This window comes from Trichomycterus rosablanca, chromosome 24 (genome assembly GCF_030014385.1).
Source record: "Trichomycterus rosablanca isolate fTriRos1 chromosome 24, fTriRos1.hap1, whole genome shotgun sequence".
In the NCBI taxonomy this organism is placed as follows: Eukaryota; Metazoa; Chordata; class Actinopteri; order Siluriformes; family Trichomycteridae; genus Trichomycterus; species Trichomycterus rosablanca.
This window is the reverse complement of record NC_086011.1, coordinates 1568424-1595550: the sequence shown is the minus strand read 5'-3', so window position 1 is coordinate 1595550 and position 27127 is coordinate 1568424. Positions and strand designations below refer to the sequence as shown.

Below are 27127 nucleotides of genomic sequence, written 5' to 3'. Positions count from 1 at the left end.
AGTGGCAATCTGGCAGTGGTGGTGCTCGAACCATCAACCCTCAACCGCTAGGCTGTAACTGCCCCTATAAGGCATTTTTTACATTCACATTTTGGGCATTTAGCAGACGCTTCGATCCAAAGTGACTTGCAGTATACAGTCCAAGCAATTGAGGGTTAAGGGCCTTGCTAAAGGGCCCAACAGCGGCAACCTGGCAGTGGTGTGGCTTGAACCAGCAACCCTCAACCGCTAGGCTATAACTGTACCTGTTTACATTTACATTTTTGGCATTTAGCAGACGCTTAGATCCAAAGCAACTTACAGTAGTGTGACAGTAAACAGTCTAATCAATTGAGGGTTAAGGGCCTTGCCTAAGGGCCCAACAGTGGTAACCTGGCAGTGGTGGGGTTTGAACCAGCGACCTTCTGACTACTAGTACAGTACCTTAGTAGTACTGTTTGAGCTGATCTCCTTTATGTCTTTCCTGTGATAAAGAATCAATGCACATCAGCCAGCCAATCAGAGAGCAGGATTGACTCGAACGTCGTTATTATCGCAGCCGTGCGCTTGTTTTGCGAAGCTTCTTTTGCTCATCTGCGTCTCGGATCCCGTAAATGAGGCTGAAGGAACCTCACAAGTTCAGACGACCGTGATGATGGAATAACGGCGGCAGGTCCGGGGACGTACGGACGGAGAGGGGCGGAAGGTTCGGTGTTCACGGGGGCGATTGTTTAGCTGACGAGTGTTTCTGTAAATGAGATGAGAGAGCGAGAGAGAGAGAGAGAGAGAGAGAGAGAGAGAGAGAGAGAGAGAGAGGCAGATGGATGGATGGATGGATGGATGGATGCATTCTCCTGCTCCCCTGCAGAGGATGATAGTGTGATCTCTCTCTCTCTCTCTCTCTCTCTCTCTCTCGGTGTCTCTCTCTCTTCCATTGGTCTGCAGGTTGCTTTGATATTCACTTGTCTTCTCTGTCTCTCTCTCTCTCCCCCCTCTCGCTCTCTCCTCTCTGCCGCTCTCGCTCTGTCTCTCTGTCTCTCTCTGAAGGAGTAACGGAGAGGATCACCATGTAGACAGGACCTGAGAGGAGACGGGCTGAAATGGGAAACGCTGTGTGGAGCACCGTGGCTCTGCAGCAGCAGCGCTGAATTCCAGGACCTCGCCGTCCCTGCTCTTCCTCACCGCTGGATTTTTTTTCTCTCCCCCCCCCCAACAACATAACCGTACCCGTTTAGTTTCCGTCTCCATCGTCCTCTCGTCTCGTCTCTCCTCCTGATCCTCGAGTCGCCGTTCCAGAATCCGAGCATCACGCACTGCGCTGCCATGGGGGACATGAGGAACAGCGATTTCTATGCCAAGAACCAAAGAAACGACTCCGTCGGGAGCGGTGGCGGCAGCGGCGGCTTCGGCTGCTCCGTGATGGAGCTGCGCTCGCTCATGGAGCTCCGAGGCACCGAGGCGGTGGTCAAAATTCAGGACGATTACGGAGGCATCGCCGCACTCTGCCAGAGGCTGAAGACCTCGCCGACGGAGGGTGAGTGCCGCGTTCTCGTTACTAAAGCCGTAGGTTCTCCTCCCCGCCTCCCCGCCACCCCTCGCTCACCGACACCGGTGACTCATTCCAACAACTATTGATTAGTTTTTCATCCCTGCTTCAGCCCGCAGGAGCGCCGACTCCTTCCTCCCTCGTCCATCCTCACAGTAACGCCGAGGTCTCCCAGGCAACCGCGTAGAGGTCAAACCGACACGCCGACTTTCTAAAGAATCGTGGGGGTTTGGGGAAAAACGTCCATCACAAAATCCCGGTTAGCACGACGTCGGTCAGCGTGATGAGCTGCTGGACGATGTGAGGATTTAATCTGCAGGATCTCAGTTTGGCTTTTATTGTTTTAAATAATAAAATTCAGATGTTTTATTTTCATTAAAGATTAGACGGCAGCACATTTGCCAATCAACTATATATATATACTGTATATATATTTTAAAATTGATGACATGTTAGCGGACGCTTTTTATTCAAAGTCAAACACAAGACAAGCAGGTGAGGCTTAAGGGCCTCGCTCTTTGCTCAGGGGACCAACATGGTGCTATTGGGGCTTGAACCCTTGACCTTTTTTCTCACACACTAAGCTAACATGGTCTCAGTGGTGCTCTCAGATCAGATCTTATTTACAGACACAGAGCTCATTAGGAATGTTTATTCGTTTTTTAAAATGTTTTTTTTTTTTTGCCAGTTAAAAATGCTAATTTAAAAATAATTAAGTAAATGTTAAAAATATAAAGCATTTAAAACTAAAAGAAAAAAAATAAGTCCAGCTAAGAAATTTTTCACTTTAAAAGATACATTAAATAATGAGTTTAGTTTTATGATTTAGTACCTAAGAAAATAAATAAATAAATATAAATACATGAATGTAAATATAAATAAATAAAAATAAATATAAATAAATAAAATAAATAAATAAATCAAAGATTTTTCAGAAATTACATTTTCTAAAATTATTTTGAGTCTTTTTCAGTCATTTAATAATAAATAAATTATTTAATAAATACAATGAGCAAAAATTAAAAAAGAAAGCAAATAATATAAATGTTATAAAATAAATGGGGTTATTTTAATTGAGCTATAAAATTTAGCTGATTTAGAAGTATAATAATAATAAAAGCTGCTCTGTTTTACATTTTGGGGTTTGGTTATTTTGGGGTTTGTGTATTTTGGGGTTTGTGTATTTTGGGGTTTGGTTATTTTGGGGTTTGGTTATTTTGGGGTTTGTGTATTTTGGGGTTTGTGTATTTTGGGGTTTGTGTATTTTGGGATTTGGTTATTTTGGGGTTTGTGTATTTTTGGGATTTGGTTATTTTGGGATTTGGTTATTTTGGGGTTTGGTTATTTTGGGGTTTGTGTATTTTGGGGTTTGTGTATTTTTGGGATTTGGTTATTTTGGGGTTTGGTTATTTTGGGGTTTGGTTATTTTGGGGTTTGGTTATTTTGGGATTTGGTTATTTTGGGGTTTGTGTATTTTTGGGGTTTGGTTATTTTGGGGTTTGGTTATTTTGGGGTTTGGTTATTTTGGGATTTGGTTATTTTGGGGTTTGGTTATTTTGGGATTTGGTTATTTTGGGGTTTGGTTATTTTGGGGTTTGGTTATTTTGGGGTTTGTGTATTTTGGGGTTTGGTTATTTTGGGGTTTGGTTATTTTGGGGTTTGTGTATTTTGGGGTTTGTGTATTTTGGGGGTTGGTTATTTTGGGATTTGGTTATTTTGGGGTTTGGTTATTTTGGGATTTGGTTATTTTGGGGTTTGGTTATTTTGGGGTTTGGTTATTTTGGGATTTGGTTATTTTGGGGTTTGGTTATTTTGGGATTTGGTTATTTTGGGGTTTGGTTATTTTGGGGTTTGGTTATTTTGGGGTTTGTGTATTTTGGGGTTTGGTTATTTTGGGGTTTGGTTATTTTGGGGTTTGTGTATTTTGGGGTTTGTGTATTTTGGGGGTTGTGTATTTTGGGATTTGGTTATAATGTGGCGGCTGAACAGCCTGGCCATCAGGATGTCAGTGCACTCTCTCTGTGCTGGTTCCCAGCCTGGATAAAAATAGCATCAGGAAGGGCATTCAGTGTAAAAACCGTATCCAGTCTGGTATGGGAAACAAATCTACTGAGACGAATCAGCAGCCTGGGCACCGAGACGAGCGGATTCTCGTACCAACATTAGGAACAGCAGCCGCGCCGTCTCAGATCTGACTTTACGTGGCCTGATTCTCTAGGTGACTTTATTTCTATTAAATTAATAACACGTGACACGGCTGGAAGCGTTTCCCGCTGCGTTGGTTCTAATCTCTTCAGTCCTGACGTCTTTATTTTGAAATCAAACCTGTTCGGCTGTAACCAGCTGAAAACGTGCTGCTTCAGTGAACGATGATGCAGTCGGTATCACACACGTCTTTACGGCTTCTCTGTTATTCAATACAGCAGGATCTGGGTGACCACCCCCCCCCCCCCCCCCCCCCCCCCCCACTCACACACACACACACACACACACACACACACACCTGCCCCGCCCCCCCCCAGCAGTAAAATGATGCACTAACATGATGATCCGCTCGTCTCTGCTGTAACCTGATAGCTCTGATGTAGCCGTTGTGAATTATACATCACCCTGATATTTATACAGACCCAGAGCGACAGGACACACACGCTCATATCGTTACATACAAACGCCACTTCCAAAAAGAGTTGGGACAGTTTGTGACATAAATTGAAACAGGAATGTATAAAGGGTTCAAGTACAAATAATACATAATGAAGTCATGTACTGACTGACCAGCTTGGTTGTATTTTGAAAACAAGCGTCTTACAGACATCAAATTCAAAAAGAGTTGGGACGGGGCAAAACCAAATATTCAATCATGGGAATCATGACACCTCTGGGTTAAAATGTCGGTCAAACGTGTAAACGTTGTGTTTAAACGTTTTCATACAAGCGGTTTCATGTTAAACAAAAGTATTGGGACGCCTTTCTAATTATTAAATTAGTGTGTTTAAGCTGCACAGTTGCTAACAGGTGTATTAAATCAGTTATATAAAGGACATAATACATTCCCAACGTTTAGGGAAGGTCCTATCCTGTTCAAGCATGTGCAAAATCTATAAAGACATGAACCCTGACCTCAGCCCCACTCAAGAGCTCTGGGATGAACTGGAACATCAGCACCAGTGCCCAGCCATACAAATGCTGTCCTCTTTCAACTGAAAGGGCACAAATTCCCACAGACACACTTCTAAGTCTTGTTTTGAGAGAAGCCTCCTCAGAAGAGCGGCTGTTGTTCTGGATGAAAAGATCTACATTTTCACTATTTAGCGGACGCTTTTATCCAAAGCAGTCAAGTACAATTCAAGCAACCGAGGGTCAAGGACCTTGCTCAGGGGCCCAACTTGGCAGTGGTGGAGCTTGAACCGGCAACCTTCTGAGTTACGGTTCAGTATCTTAACCTTGAGCTACCACTGCCCATCACATAGAGGTCACTCGGTTTTAATAGCATTTGTTTTATAGATGGAACGTCCGACAAGCTCATGGTCAGGCGTCCACATACTTTTGGTTATATAGTGTCTAACCACAGTGGGTGTTTTATCATTTTTGACATTTGTGTAGAGCTTTAAATCATTAACTAAGAAAAATATTAATGATATTAATGATATAGTGCTTAATTATTTTACTGCCGCCCTTAATTCCAAATCTGTTATAGTACCAAGTGTGTGTGTGTGTGTGTGTGTGTGTGTGTGTATGTTTATGTGTATGTGTGTGTGTGTATGTGAGTGTGCGTGTGTGTGTGCGTGAATGTGTGTGTGTGTGCGTGTGTGTATGTGTGTGTGCGTGTGTGTGTATGTGAGTGTGCGTGTGTGTGTGTGCGTGAATGTGTGTGTGTATGTGAGTGTGCGTGAGTGTGCGTGTGTGTGTGTGCGTGAATGTGTGTGTGTGTGCGTGTATGTGTGTGTATGTGTGTGTGTATGTGTGTATGTGAGTGTGTGTGTGTGTGTGTGTGTGTGTGTGTTTGAATGTGTGTGTGTGTGTGTGTATGTGTGTGTGTGTGTGTGTGTGTGTGTGTGTGACTCCAGCTGCTCAGTTCAGCACCTCGTTGTTAAAAGAATGAAACTGACCGAGTCGCCTGTAAAACCAAAAGGACCCAGTGATAGTCCGAACCCTTCAGCATGAGGAGCGTCTGTCCGCCCCTCCGCCGTCCTTCATCGCTTCACCTGTGTGTTTTTGGGAGGGAGGTGCGGCTCTGTTCCTCTGAGTAACTCCCTCTGACACCTCGAACGCGCTCCGATAATGAAGACAAACGGTCACATCCAGGCTCGTTACCCAGCGCCTTCTCTCACCCGCAGAGCTTCTGCACTCGCACCTCGGCGTACCCGCCAGCACCGCTCTCCAAATCATCGTAACGGAGCCCATGAGGGTCAAAACCACCTCTAAATACTCAGCCGGAGAAGTCTTTGATCCGGACAGAGCATCTACTGAGACGAATCACAAGCCATAAGAAGACAAGCGGATTGTTCTTTTTAGAAATGGCCAAAAGAAAGTGACCACCAGCGTTCTTCTATCTGGCCAAAATTAATATCAGCCTCTAATTGTTTCACTCTGCTGACCGCTGGACGTAATGAGCTTTTATTTATGGGCAGAGCTGGAGGACGCACAACATGAAACTGGATAAAATTAAACTTCATTTTTTATCTTTAACACTGAATCTAGTAACACACACTTCACTACTCAGAAGGTGTTTTGGTCGAATCTCAGGCACCTTTGTTTCATTTGTACAAGGTTTCTAAGTGTAAGATGATTGTATACGAGTAACAGGTCTGAGGTTTTAACCTTGATTTAGTCAACACATGAAATATAGCAGGATGGAGAACATGCTAAAGCACCAGAACACTGGGCCCAGTCTAGTGATTTATCACAAAATGTTCTTTTTAAATTAAGAATGAATGGAGGAAACAGGAATGAACGTGGAGACGAACCGTCTCAGTCAGACTTACAATATTATCAAATACACAGGGGAGAACCTACTAATGCTCTTCCCGTGACCTTCAGTAGATACAGATCATGAACATTTCTGTTTAAAATGGGACCTGATTGATGAGAATATTATCAGAAGGATGAATATGTGAGGGTAACAGGACTGAGTGGATTTTAATCACATTATTCTACATTTCTTATAGAAAATAAAGATTAAGAACACAGACGGGATCTGGAGTCACCGAACACTGTGTCCTGTTAGAGTTATAGGGAGTTTTTATGAACATTTTAAATTATAAAACATTATTTGCAGTTAGATGAATGTGCAGGACTCTTTGCTCAATTTAAAATGCATTTTAAAGATAATTTCCATCTACATTATACATATATTGTCCTGGAGACGGAAATAGCATCGATTCGGTGTAATGACCCACATTCACAGTGAAAAATCACCAACAAGTGAAGAAATGACGGTGGTATTTAACCGATCAGCCATAACATTAAAACCACCTCCTTGTTGCTACACGCACTGTCCATTTAATCAGCTCCACTTACCATATAGAAGCACTTTGTAGTTCTACAATTACTGACTGTAGTCCATCTGTTTCTCTACATGCTTTGTTAGCCCCTTTCATGCTGTTCTTCAATGGTCAGGACCCCCACAGAGCAGGTATTATTTAGGTGGTGGATGATTCTCAGTACTGCAGTGACACTGACATGGTGGTGGTGTGTTAGTATGTGTTGTGCTGGTATGAGTGGATCAGACACAGCAGCGCTGCTGGAGTTTTTAAATACCGTGTCCACTCACTGTCCACTCTATTAGACGCTCCTACCTAGTCGGTCCACCTTGTAGATGTAAAGTCAGAGACGATCGCTCATCTATTGCTGCTGTTTGAGTCGGTCATCTTCTAGACCTTCATCAGTGGTCACAGGACGCTGCCCACGGTGCGCTGTTGGGTGGATATGTTTGGTTAGTGGACGATTTTCAGTCCAGTAGTGACAGTGAGGTGTTTAAAAACTCCAGCAGCGCTGCTGTGTCTGATCCACTCATACCAGCACAACACACACTGAGAATGATCCACCACCTAAATAATACCTGCTCTGTGGTGGTCCTGTGGGGGTCCTGACCATTGAAGAACAGGGTGAAAGGAGGCTAACAAAGCATGTAGAGAAACAGATGGACTACAGTCAGTAATTGTAGAACTACAAAGTGCTTCTATATGGTAGGTGGAGCTGATAACATGGACAGTGTGTGTAGAAACAAGGAGGTTTTAATGTTATGGCTGATCGGTGTAGATCGCAGTCCTTTCTTTAACCAGTCAGATCCGCTCCTGATGTAATATTCACCGTTGAGCATGGCGGTCGGACGGTGGTTATGGTATCGTGTCATATTTCCGGCTTTAATAATTCAAGCGTGGAGCGCCGAGTAAGCCGAGCTGATCCTACACAAACTTTCACTTCCTCCCGGGGTGGGCGCGGGGTCGATCGGCGCCCCGTCCAGGATATCCCTGCCTCTCGCCCGGAGTTTCCCGGCTTCACCCGCAGCATCCCTGATCAGGATACAGTGGTTGATAAAAATGGCATGAAAAATAGAACAGATCTTCTGTTGATACTGGATCACTGGGATGTACTGTACTGGCAGCACTGGTTTCAGTGAGCGGCCAATAGAAATGTTATAGAAGCGTATAGAATCATGCGTGCTGTACAGTAGTCATGGGGACGGCGCTGTTGCTATAGAGCCGGGAGACACGAGGCAGGATCGTCCAGCGCGGCGTTGCGTTTTCATGCTCGCAACAAAGATGCTAATTAGCAGGCAGGAACGCGTTTTTCACTTTAGCTGTGACCCGATCGATTTCACTGAGGGAATAAAATTAGCCGGGTAGTTTGGTCTGAGCCGCGATCGTTATCGGACGCAGGGAGCTCTGCAACATCTGCAGTGCTGGAACTTAGTATAAATATTTCATGCAACCAGTAAAAGAAGCGTACGCATGTGTGTGTGTCTGTGTGTGTGTGTGTGTGTGTGTGTGTGTTGGTGGGGATTAAAATGGTCGCAGTTCTGCTGGATGCTGCAGAATCGAGTGTGTCTTTTAAATTAAGAACCTCATTCATTCACTCACTGTCTGTTTTATCAACAATTTATCCTGGTCAGGGTTGCAGTGGGTCTGTTTAATTGGGCGAAAGGCAGGAAACACCCCAGACAGTTCACCACACACACACACACACACACAATTACAGGTAGTGGCTCCATTTGTCTTGACTGCAGGTCTTTGGACTGTGGGAGGAAACCGGAGCACCCACACTGACACAGGAAGAATTTGCACACAGAAAGAACCCGGACTACCCGGCTGGGAAATCGAACCCAGGACCTTCTTGCTTTGAGACCCTTTAAGCTGATGGAATATTGTCAAATGTATTTATTTATTTTTTGCTGTAAATAGAAGAAGGATCAAAAAAGAGGAAACGAACAAAGTAAATTATAAAATTATTTGTTGATGGTGGGGGGCTCACCAGGGCAGGGTAACTCGGAGGTTACGATCCTGGACTAGTCATCAGAAGGTGTCTGGTTCAGAGTTACCACAGTTTCACCTCTGTGAAACCTGAAGATCACTTTCCACCTGCCAACATTTGTAACAGTGGCTCTCCTTTACGTCCACAAAGTCTGAGAACATCATGTGAAGCATCAGGAAAACTGTGAGCAGCTGTAGAGAACAATCCTGCTTCGACGTTATCAGCCGGTTGAGAAGACTTCACCCCGAGTAGGTCCGCAGGTTACCGTCTGTGTAAGATGGCGCTTTGTGTCTCGCAGTACCCGCCGTCCCTCATGACTCCCCGCGCTCTCGTTTCTATTTCTGTCTGACGGCCCGGCTCACTCCAGCTCGTCCTTTCACTGCGCACAAAAAGTCCAGACACTTTCCTTCATCGTCCGAGTCCCACCGCTGCGTTCAGCCTTCGTTTTCTAACCACGGACCGATCTTTCAAAGCGAGGAAGCTGGACTGTAACAAAAAGACCGTCGTAACAGATAATTCAGCACCTGTTCTCCATCACAGCGTCGGTCAATACAGACGCTTCTGCACTGAAGATAAATCAATCAATCAAATGAAAGAACAGTAGAACAGCACAACGCTGAAAACAAAAACACTTTTTATTTCGATTCAGGACTTTTAGCCTCACGTTTCTGAAACAGAATCGTTGTTTCAAATGAGGACTGGGATTAAACTGGGATATAAGGCACACCAGTGTAACCCAACACCACAGTGATACTGGTGGAGGGTCTGGAGGTCAAAGCAAGCTGGCAAAACAAAGATCCAGCATCAAACACCAAACAGCTTCAGCACGCACATACACACACACACACAGGAACACAGACAGAAACACAGAAACACAGACAGAAACACAGGAACATGGACAGCGACAGAGGGACACAGACAGAGACGCAGGAACACAGACAAACGCAGAAACACAGACAGAAACGCAGGAATACAGACAGAAACTCAGACAAAAACGCAGGAACACAGACAGAAACACAGGAACATGGACAGCGACAGAGGGACACAGAGACGCAGGAACACAGACAGAAACGCAGGAATACAGACAAAAACTCAGACAAAAACGCAGGAACACAGACAGAAACACAGGAACATGGACAGCGACAGAGGGACACAGAGACGCAGGAACACAGACAAACACAGAAACATATTTTTAAATTTTTTTACATTTTCGGCATTTCGACATTTTATCCAAAGCGACTTACAGTACACTGTTTAAGCAATTGAGGGTTAAGGGCCTTGCTCAAGGGCCCAACAGCAGCAACCTGGCAGTGGTGGGGCTTGAACCAGCGACCTTTGGATTGCTAGTCCAGTACCTTAACCACTAGGCTACAACTGCCCTACAAACAGAGACAGAAACGCAGAAACATGGACAGAAATGCAGGAACACAGACAAACGCAGAAGCACAGTCAGAAACGCAGGAATACAGACAGAAACGCAGAAACATGGACAGAAACGCAGGAACACAGACAGAAACGCAGGAACACAGACAGAAATGCAGGAACACAGACAGAAACGCAGGAACACAGACATACGCAGGAACACAGACAGAGACGCTGGAACACAGACAGAAACGCAGGAACACGGACAGAGATGCAGGAACACAGACAGAAACGCAGGAACACAGACAGAAACGCAGGAACACAGACAGAAACGCAGGAACACAGAGAAACGCAGGAACACGGACAGAGACGCAGGAACACAGACAGAGATGCAGGAACACAGACAGAAACGCAGGAACACAGACAGAAACGCAGGAACACAGACAGAAACGCAGGAACACAGAGAAACGCAGGAACACGGACAGAGACGCAGGAACACAGACAGAAACGCAGGAACACAGAGAAACGCAGGAACACAGACTGGAACACAGACACATGCGGATGCTCTCAGAGTGGATTTAATATTGATGATTATTTTGCACTTTATGCTTGGCTCCCAAAACTGGTGGAATTGTGGGCCAGTTCTCTAAAAAGCACCAAGGTTCAGAGCCGGAACAGAACCAGTTCAGGAACCAAACTTCTTTTGGTCAAAAAGTGCTATGGTTGAGATCCTGGACTAGTCATCAGAAGGTCCGTCAGGTTGGAATGGTGGACAGTGAACTAAATACCAGACCCCCCCCCCCCCCCGACTCTCATCAGCTCAACATCACACGGCTTGTTGACCAGCCCCCCCCCCACCACCACCAGTCGTACTGCACTTCCCCGTCCTCCAAACCCACCTCTGATGAGCACGCTAATCTAGTCCACACGCCCGTGCGCTCGGTCCCCTCTGACACATCCTATTTCATCTCGGCTCCGCCAGGAATCGCCGACTCTCTCCGCTAATAAGGACGCCGCTGCCCTCCTTCCACACGCCATTCTTAAAAAGAGAGACCGGCTCCTCTGAGAGCGGGTTATAAACGAACAGGTGCAGATTTTACCCCCCACGAGGGGACAAACACGCTCCGCTGAATCGGTGACCTTGGAGTGAAGCTCCGGTGGGTCAGCAGCGAGAGGGACGTGATTTTAGGGTTGAGAACTGAAGCAGAAGTGAAGTGTGTTGTTGAAGCCTGGATCTCAGAGCTGCATTGCAGTAGGATCAGGTTCATCCTCCTCCTCCTGATCTGCTGTAGAACGCCGTGACTCATCTGTACTCATAACGCTGAATACTAATCTCCATCTGAGCCTCCGCTCCAGCGCCCGGACGCACCTCCCACCTCAGATCCGGGGAGGGACGCGCTGTTTAAAAGCACTTTTATTTATATTATACAGGTAATAACAAATAAACCTAGAATTTTACAATCCAAATGATGAAGGGCAGCTGTAACGGTCAAGGTGCTGGACTAGTTATCAAAAAGTTGCTGATTCAAGTCCCACCACGGCCAGGTTGCCACTGTTGGGCCCTTGAGCGAGGCCCTTAATTGCTTAGACTGGATACTGTCACAGTCGCTTTGTAAGTAAGTCGTTTTGGATGAAGGCGGCTGCTAAATGCCGAAAATGTAAATGCAATGTCCTGTCCTCTTCTGTCCTGTCCTCTTCTGTAGTGTCCTTTCATGTCCAGTCCTCCCCTGTCCTGTCTTCTAACGTCCTGTCCTGTCTTTTCCTGTCCTGTCTCTGTCCTCTCCTGTCCCCGTCCTGTCCTCTTCTGTTCTGTCCTGTCATCTAACATTTTGTCCCTGTGCTCTTTTGTCCTGTCCCTGTCATGTCCTCCCCAGTCCTCCCCTGTCCTGTCTTCTAACATCTTGTCCTGTCTTTTCCTGTCCTGTCTCTGTCCTCTCCTGTCCCTGTTCTGTCCTGTCTTCTCCTGTCTATGTCCCCGTCCTGTCCTCTTCTGTCCTGTCCTGTCTTCTAACATTTTGTCCCTGTTCTGTCCCTGTCCTCTCCTGTCTTCTCCTGTCTCTGTCCTGTCCTCTTCTGTCCTGTCCCGTCTTCTAACATTTTGTTCCTGTCTTGTCCCCTTATGCCCTGTCCCTGTCCTCTCGTGTCCTGTCATCTTATGCCCTGTCGTGTCCTGTTCTGTCCTATCCTGTCCAGTCCTCCCCTGTCCTCTCCTGTTCTTGCCTAGCCAGTCCTTCTCTGTCCTATTCTGTCCCTTTCCTGTTCTCTCATGTCCCTGTTTTGTCCTCTCATGTCTAGTCCTGTCTTCTCCTGTCATGTCTCTGTCTTGCCTTGCTTAAAAATTCCTAGACTCACTCTGTCTAGACAAACATCTGAAGAATTCATACATAAGCCACAGCTTTCTGGGTTTTTGTGACTCAAGGACACCACAAGGTCATCATACCTGGAACAGAAATTAAGGATTATTAAGAGAGGTTCCAGAGCTAGCATGACCCGCCCGTATTTTAGAGAACTTCCTGATTATTGATCATCCTGAAAGCGGCTGGGAGAGCGGAAGTGTCTCTACAGGGGGGGCCGTTTACGCCCGAGCTCATAGATTTATCGGGAGAACGTTTGTCTGGAGTGACTCCCGTCTGTCTCAGTAAAACACTCTCATATTTCACCTCACATGTCCCGAATCAATCCGAGGCACAAACGCTGATGTCGCTCCGTCTCACTTTTGTTTATGGACGCCAGAAGTGACCCGGCGACGCCCCGTCAATGAGGTGAAGCACCAGAACTCGGCTGTTTTGATTTAGCGTTGCTGCGATGATCATAAGGGTCGTGTTTATTTAACGTCCAATCTAGATACGTAAATCACTGAACAGATTATTTCTGTATAATGCAGCGTGGGGGAATGGGGCATGTCTAAATGATATTTAGAAATGTAGTATTTTACAAACTCTTGTAGTTTGTTATTTTGCACTACAGTAAATAGTGAATAAATTAATGAATAAATATTTTGAATGGGCGTCTGTTACACAAACACATCACCGCTGAGATCCGGGTTTGATCCTTGGTGGTGCTGTCGGCCAGCCAGGCGTCTGTGCAGACATGATTGGCTATGTCTAAGGGATCGGCCAAGGATCTGTGATTTGTGCCCAGTGTTTTTGAACAATGATGACTCGGTGTTGTTTTGGCCTTGAATTGTGTTGGCCTCCACTATCTGGGGTTCGAATCTCATCGGTGCTATCAGCCAGTCAGTTGTCCAGACAGACACGGGGTGTCCAAACAGCCTAGATATTGAGATCCGCTCCTGTCAGTGCGCTCTCTGTGCAGGTCCCAAGCCCAGACACAACCTGTGTTAAATCAGGCATCAGGACAAAAGTTTGCGCCCCCTGACCCGAACGTGTTGCCTGCGTCCACCGTGACGGTCAGACGCGAAGCCGGCGCCCCTCTGATGCCGTCACACTCGGCGCCGCTCCGTAGGAAAGCGTGATATTTGAGTGCACAGCGTGAGAGTGATTCAGAGCGCCTCACATTTATACCCCAGCAGGGGTGCAGTGTGTTTAATGTCCTACACGCCCGCGTACACATCGACGGTGGGTCCCTCCCCACTCATTAGGACGAGGAGTCAGGAGGAAAATCCAGAATCCTGTCGGCCGTCGGACAGTCCAGGTTCCGTCTGCAGTTTAAAAGCATCGTGGTTCCTCCTGGTTCCTCTACATCATAAGATTTTCATGAGTTTCGGGGCTTCGTGCATTTTAATAGGCGCCATCGTGGCCAAGAAACATCCGACCCATGTATCAGTAACATGAGACGGACATCTCACCCCCCCCCCCCCCCCCCCTTCAAAAACACAGAATACACACACTCAGACACACACACACACACACACACAAGGTTAATCAACCAGCCATGGCATTGTGTGTGTGTGTGTGTGCATGTGTGTGTTCACCTGTCGGTAATTAGCATAAACGTTTTACGTTACTGCAGTCCCACTGTCAAAGTCCTTCTCTGTAAGGGTCAACACACACACACACACACACACACACACTCTTAACATCTGTCTAATTAGATTCAACCAGCAGGGACGTCGCCTCCAATTCAGGATCTTAGCTCAAATCATCTTAGATGTTTTATAGAACTAATGAAGTTTGAGACACCTCTCCAGTGTGCTGACCACCAGCATTTTTACCTTCACCCCCCATTCCACCTCCAAAAAAATTGACCATTATTAATCCCTCGCTTATTCGTTATGCATAGGTCCAGTTACCCAATCGTCTTTTACCTCTACTGCTGCACACGCCCCCTCCATCACAAGTGCAGTACAGTCATATGGAGATCTGTATCGCGCACAGAGAGTCACACACCAATTCCCGTTATCTCCCATCTTTGTGCAGCGCCATCAATCAGCCAGCAGAGGTCGTAATCGCAGCAGTCTCAATCAGTCTCAGTTGGTCTCGGTCAGTCTCGGTCAGTCTCAGGTGGTCTCAGTCACTCTGGGTCAGTCTCGATCAGTCTTAGTCACTCTCAATCAGTCTCGGTCTGTCTCAGTTGGTCTCAGTAACGGGTCAGTCTCGATCAGTCTTAGTCACTCTCAGTCAGTCTCAGTTGGTCTCGGTCAGTCTCAGGTGGTCTCAGTCACTCTGGGTCAGTCTCGATCAGTCTTAGTCAGTCTTAGTCACTCTCGATCAGTCTCGGTCTGTCTCAGTCTCGATCAGTCTTAGTCACTCTCAGTCAGTCTCAGTCGGTCTCAGTTGGTCTCGGTCAGTCTCAGGTGGTCTCAGTCACTCTGGGTCAGTCTCGATCAGTCTTAGTCAGTCTAAGTCATTCTCGATCAGTCTCGGTCTGTCTCAGTTGGTCTCGGTCAGTCTCAGGTGGTCTCAGTCACTCTGGGTCAGTCTCGATCAGTCTTAGTCAGTCTTAGTCACTCTTGGTCAGTCTCGGTCAGTCTCAGTGGGCTGTCGTGCCATTTCTTAGTCCAGTTCCCAGTGGAACTGCATCCATCTAGTTGGTGAGACATGCCGGTCCTGGCTGCTGAAGGTCATTACTCACCTTTTGAGAATTGTTGATGTTTACTGAGTCAGATCTAACGTTTGGAAGCGGATGGGATTCGCCGCAGGTTTCTTATCGCCGCTCACGGACAGGATTCGCCGCCGGTTGCGTACCGCTGACCTCCCGAGCGGCGCGTCTCTCGTCAGGTGTCGGAACAACAAGCCGACTCTAATTAAACCAGGTTCAAATCCCTCTCTTTGTTCAGCTGGGGCAAGAGCTGGCCCTCGGTGGAAAGTGTGTTGTGGAAAAGTGCACGCCGGTTTCCTTCAGGTCACCACCTGAGGTGTGTGTTGTGTGTGTGGAGTTGTTCCTGTGTGCTCTGGGGAAGCGGATACGACTCACGCTTTTCCGCTGTGAGGTAAGCTGGATGTTTTTATTAATGGTGCAGTAAAGATCCACAATAACCAGAAGTTATGTTTGATTAAACTAAAGCACCGAGAATCGTCTGATGTTCAGTTTTACATGATTTTATGTATCAGGAGTTTAAATTCACATCTCGGGATTTCCACTCCTGCAGCTGTTTAGTTTACTCTGATTATATAACTGACTAAAAATCATTTTATTATTTTATCCAAAAAGTTTTATACTGTCATTTAATTTTGTGCCATGGCCTTCTTTTTAATAATAATAATAATAATTAGAATAAAAATAATAACAGAAGTAAAAAAATAATAGTAGTTATAATAATATTGACAATAATAGTAATATTATAATAACAGTGATAACAATAATAATAATAATATTTTAATAATATTAATAATGATCATAATAATGACAGTAATAATAATATTAATAATAATAATGATAATAACAATATTAATAATAACAATAATAATGATAACAATAATAATAATAATAATAATAACAATAATAAAATTAATAATAATGATAATAATAACAAAACAATAATAATATTAATAATAATAACAATAATAAATGTAATAGTAATGATAATAATAACAAAACAATAATAATATTAATAATAATAATAATAAATGTAATAATAATAATAATAACAAAACAATAATAAATGTAATAATAATAATAAAATTAATAATAACAATAATAATATTAATAATAACAATAATAATAATAATAATAACAATAATAATGATAATGATAATAATAATAATAACAATCATAATAATAATAACAATAATAAAATTAATAATAATAATAATATTAATAATAATAACAACAATAATAATGATAATAATAATAATAACAATAATAATAATAACAATAATAATAATAATAACAATAATAAAATTAATGATAACAATAATAATATTAATAATAATAACAGCAATAATAATAAAAACAATAATAAAATTAATAATGATGATAATAATAATAATTTTTATAATAATTACAGTAATAATAATATTAATAATAAATGATAATATTATTATTTGTAATAATAACAATAGTTTTCTCACTTTAAACTCATGTTCAATTCCCAAGTCTTATTTCACCTCCACTCCTGCCCTAGGAGAGCCATAACTAACACACCCCCCCTCCAACACGTGTGCAGTACCGACCACTTCTTTTCACCTGCACCAGGTGGGTTCATATGGAGATCAGTATCGCGCACAGAGAGTCACGCACCGATCTCCATTATCCCCTGTCTTTGTGCATCGAGGTGGTAATTGCAGCAGTTATCAGGAATCCCTACGACCCTCCCTCCCTCCCTCGGACGAGCCAGTCATTGTCTGTATAGGCGCCCGGTCGGCTGGTAGCAGAACTCAGACTCAGACTCAGACTCAGACTCAGCTTTATTGTCATTCAAAACCATGTACATGATTAGAACGAAATGCAGTTACTCAGGTCTCGGTGTGTGTAAACATAATAAAATATAAAATATAAATAGCAAGAGAAACTATGTTTAGTAAAAATAAAACTTAAGACTTAAAAACTAGAAGAAATAACTAAGATATGAATTTTAAATATTTACATTTACATTCAAGTATTGCACAGGAACTACAGCAGCTTTATGCAGATCTAAAGTGCACGATTCAGTATAGCAGCAGATTCGAGTTTGTGAGTTTGATCAACATTTCTATTTACAAAAACATCGTCTGTCTTTTCTTTACGTTTGTAAGTTCAATATTTTATAAAATGAAGCATAGACGGTTTAAATCAGCGCCCGTTATCACTTTCTTTCACTCCACCATTGATTGGTCGTGTAGCGGTGCAGCCGTCGAAGTGTCACGTCCTTCTGTATCACACACTCAAGATGTACAGTACACACACACACACACACACACACACAGAGCATTCTGGGATATCGACTCACTGCCACATCAATTCGCTGTAGTCCCATGCGGTTGCCATGGAAACTAGTTTTTGGGCACATTGCTGCATGGTGACGGGAGATTCTCTGCACTGATAGAAGAGCTGCCAGGTCTGGATTCGTCAGCCGGGGTGGGTTATTAATACCCGGCGTGTTTTATACCCGCTGCATGTTGATGAGGGGCTGCGGAGAGCAGAGAGTCGTTCTGCTGAATTATTCAGTATTATTATTATTGTAGCTACAGGTTATTAGATTTGTCTGCTCCCACTTTATTATGGAGCTTCTGTAACAATTAATCAGCAGTTACTCAGTACGGTGACTAATCAAGCAGCTAACGGATATTTATTGAATAATAAAATCCAGATTAAAAGGTGATTTTTATAATAGTATTATTTTTAAAAGCTTGGCACAGCGGTCTGATCGGCTCGAACTGGACACATGATTGGTCGTGTGTCTGTGGGGGGTGGGAGGCGATGGTCAGGCAGGGATTCCTGGATTCCTTTATCGCTGCTGCTGGTACGACCTCTACTGGTCGGTCGAGACGCCTGCACAAGGAGGGTGCGACTCCGTACACGATACTGCTCTCTGTGAGACCCCGTCTCTAGCAGGTGAAAAGAAGCGGCCTGTGGCAGCGCACGACAGCCCTCCTCAGTCAGAGTACTTTGGGGTTAAAGTACTGGTCTAGTAATCAGAAGGTTGCTGGGTTGGAACCCACTGTAGCCAGCTCTATAAAAAAAAACTCCAGTGTCCTGCACATAGTCTTGCTTAGAGCCCCACTCAACAGCTCTGGGATGAACTGGAACTCCAACTTCAGTGCTCAGCAATACAATGCTGTCGTATTTTGACAGAACAGGCACAAATTCCCACAGACATACTTCAAACTCTTGTGAGAAGCCCTTTCAGAAGAGCGGCTGTTGTTCTAGCTGCACCGGTCACTATTTTAATACCATTTGTTTTTGGAATGGATTGTATATCAAGCTCATGGTCAGGTGTCCAAATACTTGTGGCTATGCAGTGCATATGTAGTGTATATAATCTGTTTTAAAGCCACGATGAGGTAATTAAAGCACCTGAAGCTTTTGATTAAATTCCTTTAGCGCCCGTGTGCCGCCGCCGCGAGAGTGAATCCATCCCATAGCAACAGGGCGGCCGTGACGCCACGAGCGCGTGTCGTACACCAGCGCGGCGCTAACGTACAGCCGGTGCGATGAGGTCACCGCGAGACCCTGCACCATGTGTACGGTTTCCATGGCGATCTATTTTTAGTCATGGCAGACAGAAGGAGTACGCAGCGGCGTCACCACCGACAGCACGGCATTCAGTGTACGAGGGGGTCATTCCTGTTACCCTGCATCTCAGGACTGGGTACGGACCGACCGGGGGTGGACACAATAATGGAAACCTGTAAAAATGAGATTAGAACATGTACGGCTGGCATTTGCTTCCAGTGCTGCTTTAATCCTGCACTGAATGGCTTGTAGAGGAATGGTGTGTGTGTGTGTGTGTGTGTGTGTGTGTGTCCAGTCTTATCAGACTGTCCTTTAAAGCTTCAATGGCGTTTAAACCTGGTGACCGGAGAAAACATGGAATGAACCCGACTTCCTCTTTTAGAGGCACGTTTAGGGCCATGTGTCTGACTTTTGGGTGGCAGATCTGCTGCGGCGACGCCCAAATAGAGCCTGCACATGCCCTCCTTAGACATAGCCAATCATGTCCTGCTGACTGATAGCACTGCTGAGATTCAAACCCAGATCTCAGCGGTGGTGGACTAGCTTAATAGACAGTGGGAGCCTAGTGAGCGGAGCTTTGGGCTATCAATTGAAAGGTTGAGAGTTCAAATCCCAGCTCTGCCTTGCAGGCAATGTTGGGCCCTTGAGCAAGGCCCTTAACCCTCTCCAGGGGCGTCCAAACAAGCTGGGGTACACAGATAAAGAATTGTATTGTACTGTACACATGTAGGCGTGTATATGACAAATAAAGGTGTTCTGTTCTAGACTGCAGCACCACCAGGGTGGGGGTTGTACTGGCACCCTGCTCCTTCTCACTCCTGCGCATCACTGCCAGCCTTTTAAAGCAGCCCGGGTCCTTCACTATATCACACCGCTAGATCTCAGAAAGGGCTGCAAATAAAGTGCTCACAGAACAGATCACTAGCGCTTTATGAAAATGGCCCGACCGCAAACATTCTGCTAATCAGCTCCGATACCGGCCATCAGATCAGATCTTTCACTCCGAGTAACGAGCGCGGTAATAAACATAACGACGCGTCACTTTCATCACAGCTCTCGCCGCTCTCCGAAGGTATTTTATATTCGTAGCTACTTACAGCCTCACGGACGAGACCCAGCGAACCCAGACGCAGCCCGCTGATCCGAGTCCACGACGCTGATAAGTACACGTGATCAGGAAACGAGTCTCTCACGTCACTACAGGAAAAAACAACAACAGTAAAATAATAAAGAAAAAGTGCATTCTAAACATTTATAAGTATTAAAGTTGATGTAGTTCATTCATGATGTAGTCATAAAAGAATTTAGCCACATATTTATTCTCTGTTTTAGGTTTGAGCCAATGCTTCTGTGTTTTCCTGCTCATTTGAGTGTTTCTGTAAATTAATTAACTATCAGTTACTGTCAAATTCAAGTCTCATCTAGCAGGCCGCTCAGGTGGCGCAGTGGTAAAAACACACGCTGGAACCAGAATACATCGTATCGAATCTCGGCTCTGCCTGCCGGCTAAGGCTGAGCAGCCACAAGAACAACGATATGTTCAGATATGGGCGGGACTAAGCCGGATGGGGTCTCTCTCTCATGACTGGTGCAATTACGACCTCTGCTGGCTGATTGATGGCACCTGCACAGAGATGAGAAATGAGTGCTCTCAGGGTGTGTCTCTCCGTACACAACGCTGAGCTGCACTGCACTCGTCAAAGTGTAGGTGATAAGATGCATACGGCTGCTGCACACGTGTCGGAGGGGCCGTAGGTTAGCTTCGGTCTCCTCAATCAGAGCGGGGATCGGCATTTTGGAGAGGAAGGGTGACGCAATCGGGCAATTGGATGCATCTAATGTCCAACATTTGGCTCTATGGGTGCATTCACATGAGAAGCGACATGTGACCGTTGTAACTGCCACATGTTGCGTTCCTATGTTGTGTGGTGGTGCTGTTTAGATTTGCCACACTGGGCTCGTGGATTTTGTGCTTGCTGCGGTGCCCAAGGTTCACCTGATTGAACTTTAACCCAGTTTGCTGACCTTTTCAAAGCTCCTCCAATGAGACGAACTGTTTGATACGAGGCGGTAGCAGTGACTCAGGCCGTGAACAAAACTTAACGTGACTTACTGTAGTAAAACAGCGAGTGAGGAATGTGATTAGTGGAGGAACTTATGAGCAGTAATAATGAAGAGAAGTTTAGTGCTCCTGTCTCCTTCTTTTACTACATTAAACCACGTTAAGCTTTATTTTCAACCAGAAGCGTTTTAGACTCTGGGAGAAGCTGATTCTGATTCTCACCATTTCTCAGAAGCTGGAGCTGTAACACAAGTTTAAAAGTGAAACAGGGAGGAGAATCCAGATAAACACAGAAACATGTGGAGCTGTAACCCTTGATCTGACGCTTATTCCACACTGATGCAGATTCAGATCAGATTCACACGCTGATGATGATTTACTGCAAAACGCTTCACATGTGAATGCACCCTAAGATGGCAGCGAGGACTTAATCAAGCTAAGATGGAAACGAAGCGGCTGGCAGCAGCGCGGCTGCAGATCTGCGCTCGTATTCGGCGGAAGTCTCTCCGGTCGCCGTGTCCCGGTACGCCGCGGTAGGTTTTCCTCCTCCAGCATGGCGCTGTAAAGGTTAGCTGGGGCTGAAAGCGGGGGATCCACACACGCTGGAAGTGATGCGGCCCGCGAAGGGATCAATGAGGAGTGGCGGCGGGGGGGAGGATAGCATGCCGGGGCGCAATTAAAAGGAATCTTTAACGAGGCTATTTTTAGCCCCTCATGCTATTCGCAGCACGGGCATTCTCACCTCGCGGCTGGCATTGTTTGAAGCCGGCACTCGCGCGCTGTCTCATTATTCAATCCCGAACTCGGTTTCCACTCGCGCGGGCGAACGCCGCTTCAGCTCTCGCCGCGCGAACTCGTCGATTGAAACGATCCTCTCGGGGTGACGCGGTCTGTTCCGGCCCGGCGGTCTGGCGCAGTGCAGAAGCTCCCAAGGTCAAAGCCGGGCGGAGGGCAGGGGGAAGGGGTGAGGGGAGGGCTCGTTATCGTTAAGCCTGTTAAAAGTCTCTCATCAGCGGCGTGGTTATTGCGGCTCTTTTGTCGTTTTATCTCGAGCGATCTGTGACGCTCGGAGCGGCCGCTTTTCGTTCTGTAGACGCCGATAACGGCGACTTTTGTTTGTGCCGTTTGTCTAAAAAAAATCATATAAAATCAATCCTCCTAAATTCTGAACATGATTTTATTATGTGGATGTGAATCACGATATCAGAATGCTAATGGGTCATTTTTAGAGTCCCTGTCAAATTTAGGGTCATTTTTAGGGTCCCTGTCAATTTTAGGGTCATTTTTAGGGTCCCTGTCAATTTTAGGGTCATTTTTAGGGTCCCTGTCAATTTTTATAATCATTTTTAGAGTCCCTGTCAAATTTAGGGTCAGTTTTAGGGTCCCTGTCAATTTTAGGGTCATTTTTAGGGTCCCTGTCAATTTTAGGGTCATTTTTAGGGTCCCTGTGAAATTTAGGGTAATTTTTAGTGTCACTGTCAATTTTAGGGTCATTTTTAGGGTCCCTGTGAAATTTAGGGTCATTTTTAGTGTCCCTGTCATTTTTTTAAATCATTTTAAGGGTCCCTGTGAAATTAAGGGTAATTTTTAGGGTCCCTGTCAATTTCAGGATCAGTTTTAGGGCCTCTGTCATTTTTAGGGTCCCTGTAAATTTTAACGCCCCTGTCACGCCCGTTTAAAAAAAAAAAATTTATTCTTTATTTATTGACATTTAACATCACAATATTTTCAGTACAAACAGTTTTTTGAGTTTTATACATTTTTTCAATATTTCCTTTCTCTATCCCTCTCTTCCCATTCGTGGAGGGAAAAAAACAATAATAATAACAATAATAGCGACAATAATAATAAAAGTACTTCTAAATGAACTATGTACAATTAGGGAGTGATTTTTTATATATAACCTATACATCACTCTGTGAAAATAAAATCAGACCTGAGGGGTGTCACATAATTAACCCATTTTTCCCAAGATGAATCAAATTGTTCAAATTTTAAATTTAAGAATGCTGTTATCCTCTCCATTTGATAAATTCCCAATGTGATGTCCATCCATGCATTCAGGGTTGGACTCTCCCGGGACAACCACTTCCTGGTAAGAGCTTTCTTGGCTGCCACTAATAATGCATTTATTAAGTGTTTATCGTTTTCCCCCACTCTTGAGGTATGAGTCCAAAATATATGCTCTTGCACTCTAGGTTAATTTCACATTCAAAAATATCTTGTAGAACTTTATGTATCCCCATCCAGTAGTCTTTAATACCCGGGCAGTCCCAAAATATATGGAAGTGATTAGCGTTTTGATTTCCACAGTTTCTCCAGCAGACGGGGGGTTATTGTAATAACCATAATGTGATTTCTGAGAAGGTGTAATAAAGCATCTTATTGAGTTTTTCCACCCAAACTCTCTCCAATATTGAGACCTGGTGCACTTCCACTGATACCTCCATATTGTTGTCCATTCTTCCTCTGATATAGATATCCCCCCTTCCTTTTCCCATTTAGTTTTAATATACAGAGTTGAATGTGTTTTTAGGTCAGAAAAAGCTTTGTATAAACATGAGATTATCCCACCACCAATATCTGCGTTATATGATTTCTTGAATAAGTTCATTAGGCCTATGTTTATCCCAGTTACATTTTTTGCCCTTGTGTTAACGAAACATCTCATCTGTATATTATCGATAAAAGTCTTGTTTTTCTAGTAAGTGAGTTTCTTTAAGCTTTTCAAAACTGGGTAATGTTCCTCCTTTCATTATTGTACACAGCGCTGTTATTCCCTTGGTCATCCATTCCTTAAATCTAGAAGTTTTAGGGTTTTGATACCCCCACCCTATTTAGTGCCTCTCTACCTAGGCAGGTTCCTCCTGAATAGAACCAGTCCAATTATCCAAAAATCAAACCCTGTTTGCTGAATGCACCCTGGAATCACCTGTTTAGCCGTTCTGGGTTTAATAAAGCCCCTTTCACGCGGGACTCTCGTCGTCGTGACTCCATGCTAGCGTGACTTAAACAATCTGCCTAATTGTAGCTTGCTAACGTTAGCGTAAGCCTGGCCGAGATAAAAGGACTTAAAAAAGAACAAAATCAGGCGAGGCGAGGAATCGTTTCCTAATGCGCTGGTGTCGTGCAGAAAGTGGCACAAATTAAACCGCACGGCTAAAAATAAACAATCCCTAATGTGCGGCGGAGGCATCGTTAGCAAAACCCCGGCGTACGTGAGGAGTCTGCAGGCTGTGGTTTGTTCTCGTCACGGATGCTAATCTGGTTAGCGTCTCTGGCGCGCTGTTATATCATCACAGCTCTGTTTGGAGCAAATTATGTTGCAGAGAGTTCAGAACGATCTACCGTGCAGTCAGCATTCCGATTCATCCAAAAGTTCTCTCCAGATCTCAGGTTATTATTAGAAAAACGGTTTCTTTATTTCTTGTACTCGATGACTCCACTCATCATGTTTTGAGGGTTCGTGTGTCAGAGCCGCTCATGGAAGTGCAGCGGTAAGCTAAGCAGCACCGACACACTCGCGGTTTTGCCGCCTCTCATGTGAACGCGCCCTCAGCGTGGTGATGTTCTGACGATAATGAAATGAGACGCTGGATGTAAATATCATGGTAACGTTCTCTCAAGCTGTCGGCCATGTCAGCCAGAACAGATCATGTTCTCACCCCGTTAACGTCTATGGACTGCTGGTGTGTGTGTGTGAGAGAGAGAGAGTGTGTATGTATGTGTGTGTGTACATATGTGTGTATGTGTGTGTGGCTGCTGTAATGATCCTCCTGTACTTTATTGTATCAGTGCTTTTATGTGTGTGTGTGTGTGTAGAGAGTGGGTGTGTGTGAGTGTGTGTGTGTATATATGTGTATGTGTATATATGTGTGTGTATATGTGTGTGTACATATGTGTGTATGTGTGTGTGTATCTGTAATGATCCTCCTGTACTTTATTGTATCAGTGCTTTTATGTGTGTGTGTGTGTAGAGAGTGGGTGTGTGTGAGTGTGTGTGTGTATATATGTGTATGTGTATATATGTGTGTGTATATGTGTGTGTACATATGTGTGTATGTGTGTGTGTAGCTGTAATGATCCTCCTGTACTTTATTGTATCAGTGCTTTTATGTGTGTGTGTGTGTAGAGAGTGGGTGTGTGTGAGTGTGTGTGTGTATATATGTGTATGTGTATATATGTGTGTGTATATGTGTGTGTACATATGTGTGTATGTGTGTGTGTATCTGTAATGATCCTCCTGTACTTTATTGTATCAGTGCTTTTATGTGTGTGTGTGTGTAGAGAGTGGGTGTGTGTGAGTGTGTGTGTGTATATATGTGTATGTGTATATATGTGTGTGTATATGTGTGTGTACATATGTGTGTATGTGTGTGTGTAGCTGTAATGATCCTCCTGTACTTTATTGTATCAGTGCTTTTATGTGTGTGTGTGTGTAGAGAGTGGGTGTGTGTGAGTGTGTGTGTGTATATATGTGTATGTGTATATATGTGTGTGTATATGTGTGTGTACATATGTGTGTATGTGTGTGTGTAGCTGTAATGATCCTCCTGTACTTTATTGTATCAGTGCTTTTATGTGTGTGTGTGTGTAGAGAGTGGGTGTGTGTGAGTGTGTGTGTGTATATATGTGTATGTGTATATATGTGTGTGTATATGTGTGTGTACATATGTGTGTATGTGTGTGTGTAGCTGTAATGATCCTCCTGTACTTTATTGTATCAGTGCTTTTATGTAAGAGTGTGTGTGTGTGTGTGTGTGTGCACGAGTGTTGGTGAGTCAGGAACAGAACTGGAGACGAGAACACTTGATTGCTCTTTTTTTTGGGACGTGGGCTCAGGATGAGGTGCCATTTTTGGACCAGTGAAAGAAAACGTTGGTGTTTTTTGTGACACGCTCAGATCTCGGCAGGTTCAGGCATCAGCTCTTCTGTTCTGAAGGAGCTCGAGCTTTCTGGATCTGATGAACTGTGTGGGTTTGACAGTTTGACCTTTCCGAGTCGATAAAGAGCCGCGTTTACCCGCCGATTCCAAAAAAACTGGTGATATTAACATCTCGGTCCTCGAGCTGAGCCAGAATATAAATACTTTGTATTTTGGCTGATCGATAAAGTACCAACGAATGCACCGAAACGTAGCGAGAGCAGAATGGTTCCTTCTGTTAGAGGAGATTTTACATTTCATCCTGTTATCTGCAGTAAAACATTAACAATAATACTTACTGTAATACTATATTATACAGTATTATATACACCGAGCAGGCATAACATTATGACCACTTAAAGGTGAAGTGAATAACACTGATTATCTCTTCATTACAGCACCTGTTAGTGGGGGGGATATATTAGGCAGCAGGTGAACATTTTATCCTCAAAGTTGATGTTAGAAGCAGGAAAAATGAGCAGCGTGAGGATCTGAGTGAGTTTGACGAGGGCCAAATTGTGATGGCTAGACGACTGGGTCAGAGCATCTCCAAAACTGCAGCTCTTGTGGGGTCAGCATCTATCAAAAGTGGTCCAAGGAAGGAACAGTGGTAAACCAGCGACAGGATCATAAGCGCCCAAGGCTCATTGATGCACGTGGGGAGTAAAGGCTGCACAGTTTGTTGTGTATGGGGCTGCAGACCAGTCAGGGTGCCAACAACGGGCACGTGAGCATCGGAACTGGACCACGGAGCAATGGAAGAAGGTGGCCTGGTCTGATGAATAACGTTTTCTTTTACATCACGTGGATGACCTGGTTTGAGGCCCCGTGATGGTTTGGCGTCCTCTCCTGGGTGTGACCCTGACCAGGATGAAGCAGTTGTAGGACAGGAGAATGTGATTTATTAAAGAGGTTGGACTCTGGTTAGTTAGTTCTCTGTTCTTTAATCATGATGTTTATATATTTTTGGGTTTTTTTTATCAGGTTTGACGGGAGACCCGACTGACCTGGACAAGAGGAAAGAAGTGTTTGGGAAGAACCTCATACCTCCAAAGAAGCCAAAAACCTTCCTACAGTTAGTGTGGGAGGCCCTACAGGACGTGACCCTCATCATCCTGGAGATCGCCGCCCTCATCAGCCTGGGACTTTCCTTCTATCAGCCGCCCGGCGGGGACAACGAAGGTGAGTGGCCACGCCCGGCTCGCGTTTCTCAACGTTCTCCAGG

General features: G+C 44.6%; 1 protein-coding gene and 1 non-coding gene across 15 annotated transcripts in view; one reads left to right on the top strand and one right to left on the bottom strand.

The window, feature by feature from the left end:
* The window catches only part of atp2b2 (ATPase plasma membrane Ca2+ transporting 2), a 111084-nt gene that overhangs the window by 40826 nt on the left and 43131 nt on the right, over positions 1-27127 (top strand). For all 14 annotated transcript variants that reach the window (XM_062986656.1, XM_062986651.1, XM_062986653.1 and 11 more), the window contains exons 2-3: positions 1027-1513; positions 26887-27084. In XM_062986656.1, the coding sequence (XP_062842726.1) occupies positions 1303-1513; positions 26887-27084 (409 nt within the window). In that variant the 5' untranslated portion in view covers positions 1027-1302. The remainder of the gene's footprint in view (positions 1-1026; positions 1514-26886; positions 27085-27127) is intronic.
* On the bottom strand, positions 10304-10377 carry trnaa-agc (transfer RNA alanine (anticodon AGC)). Its single transcript has one exon. It is a non-coding gene; the product is annotated as a tRNA-Ala (tRNA).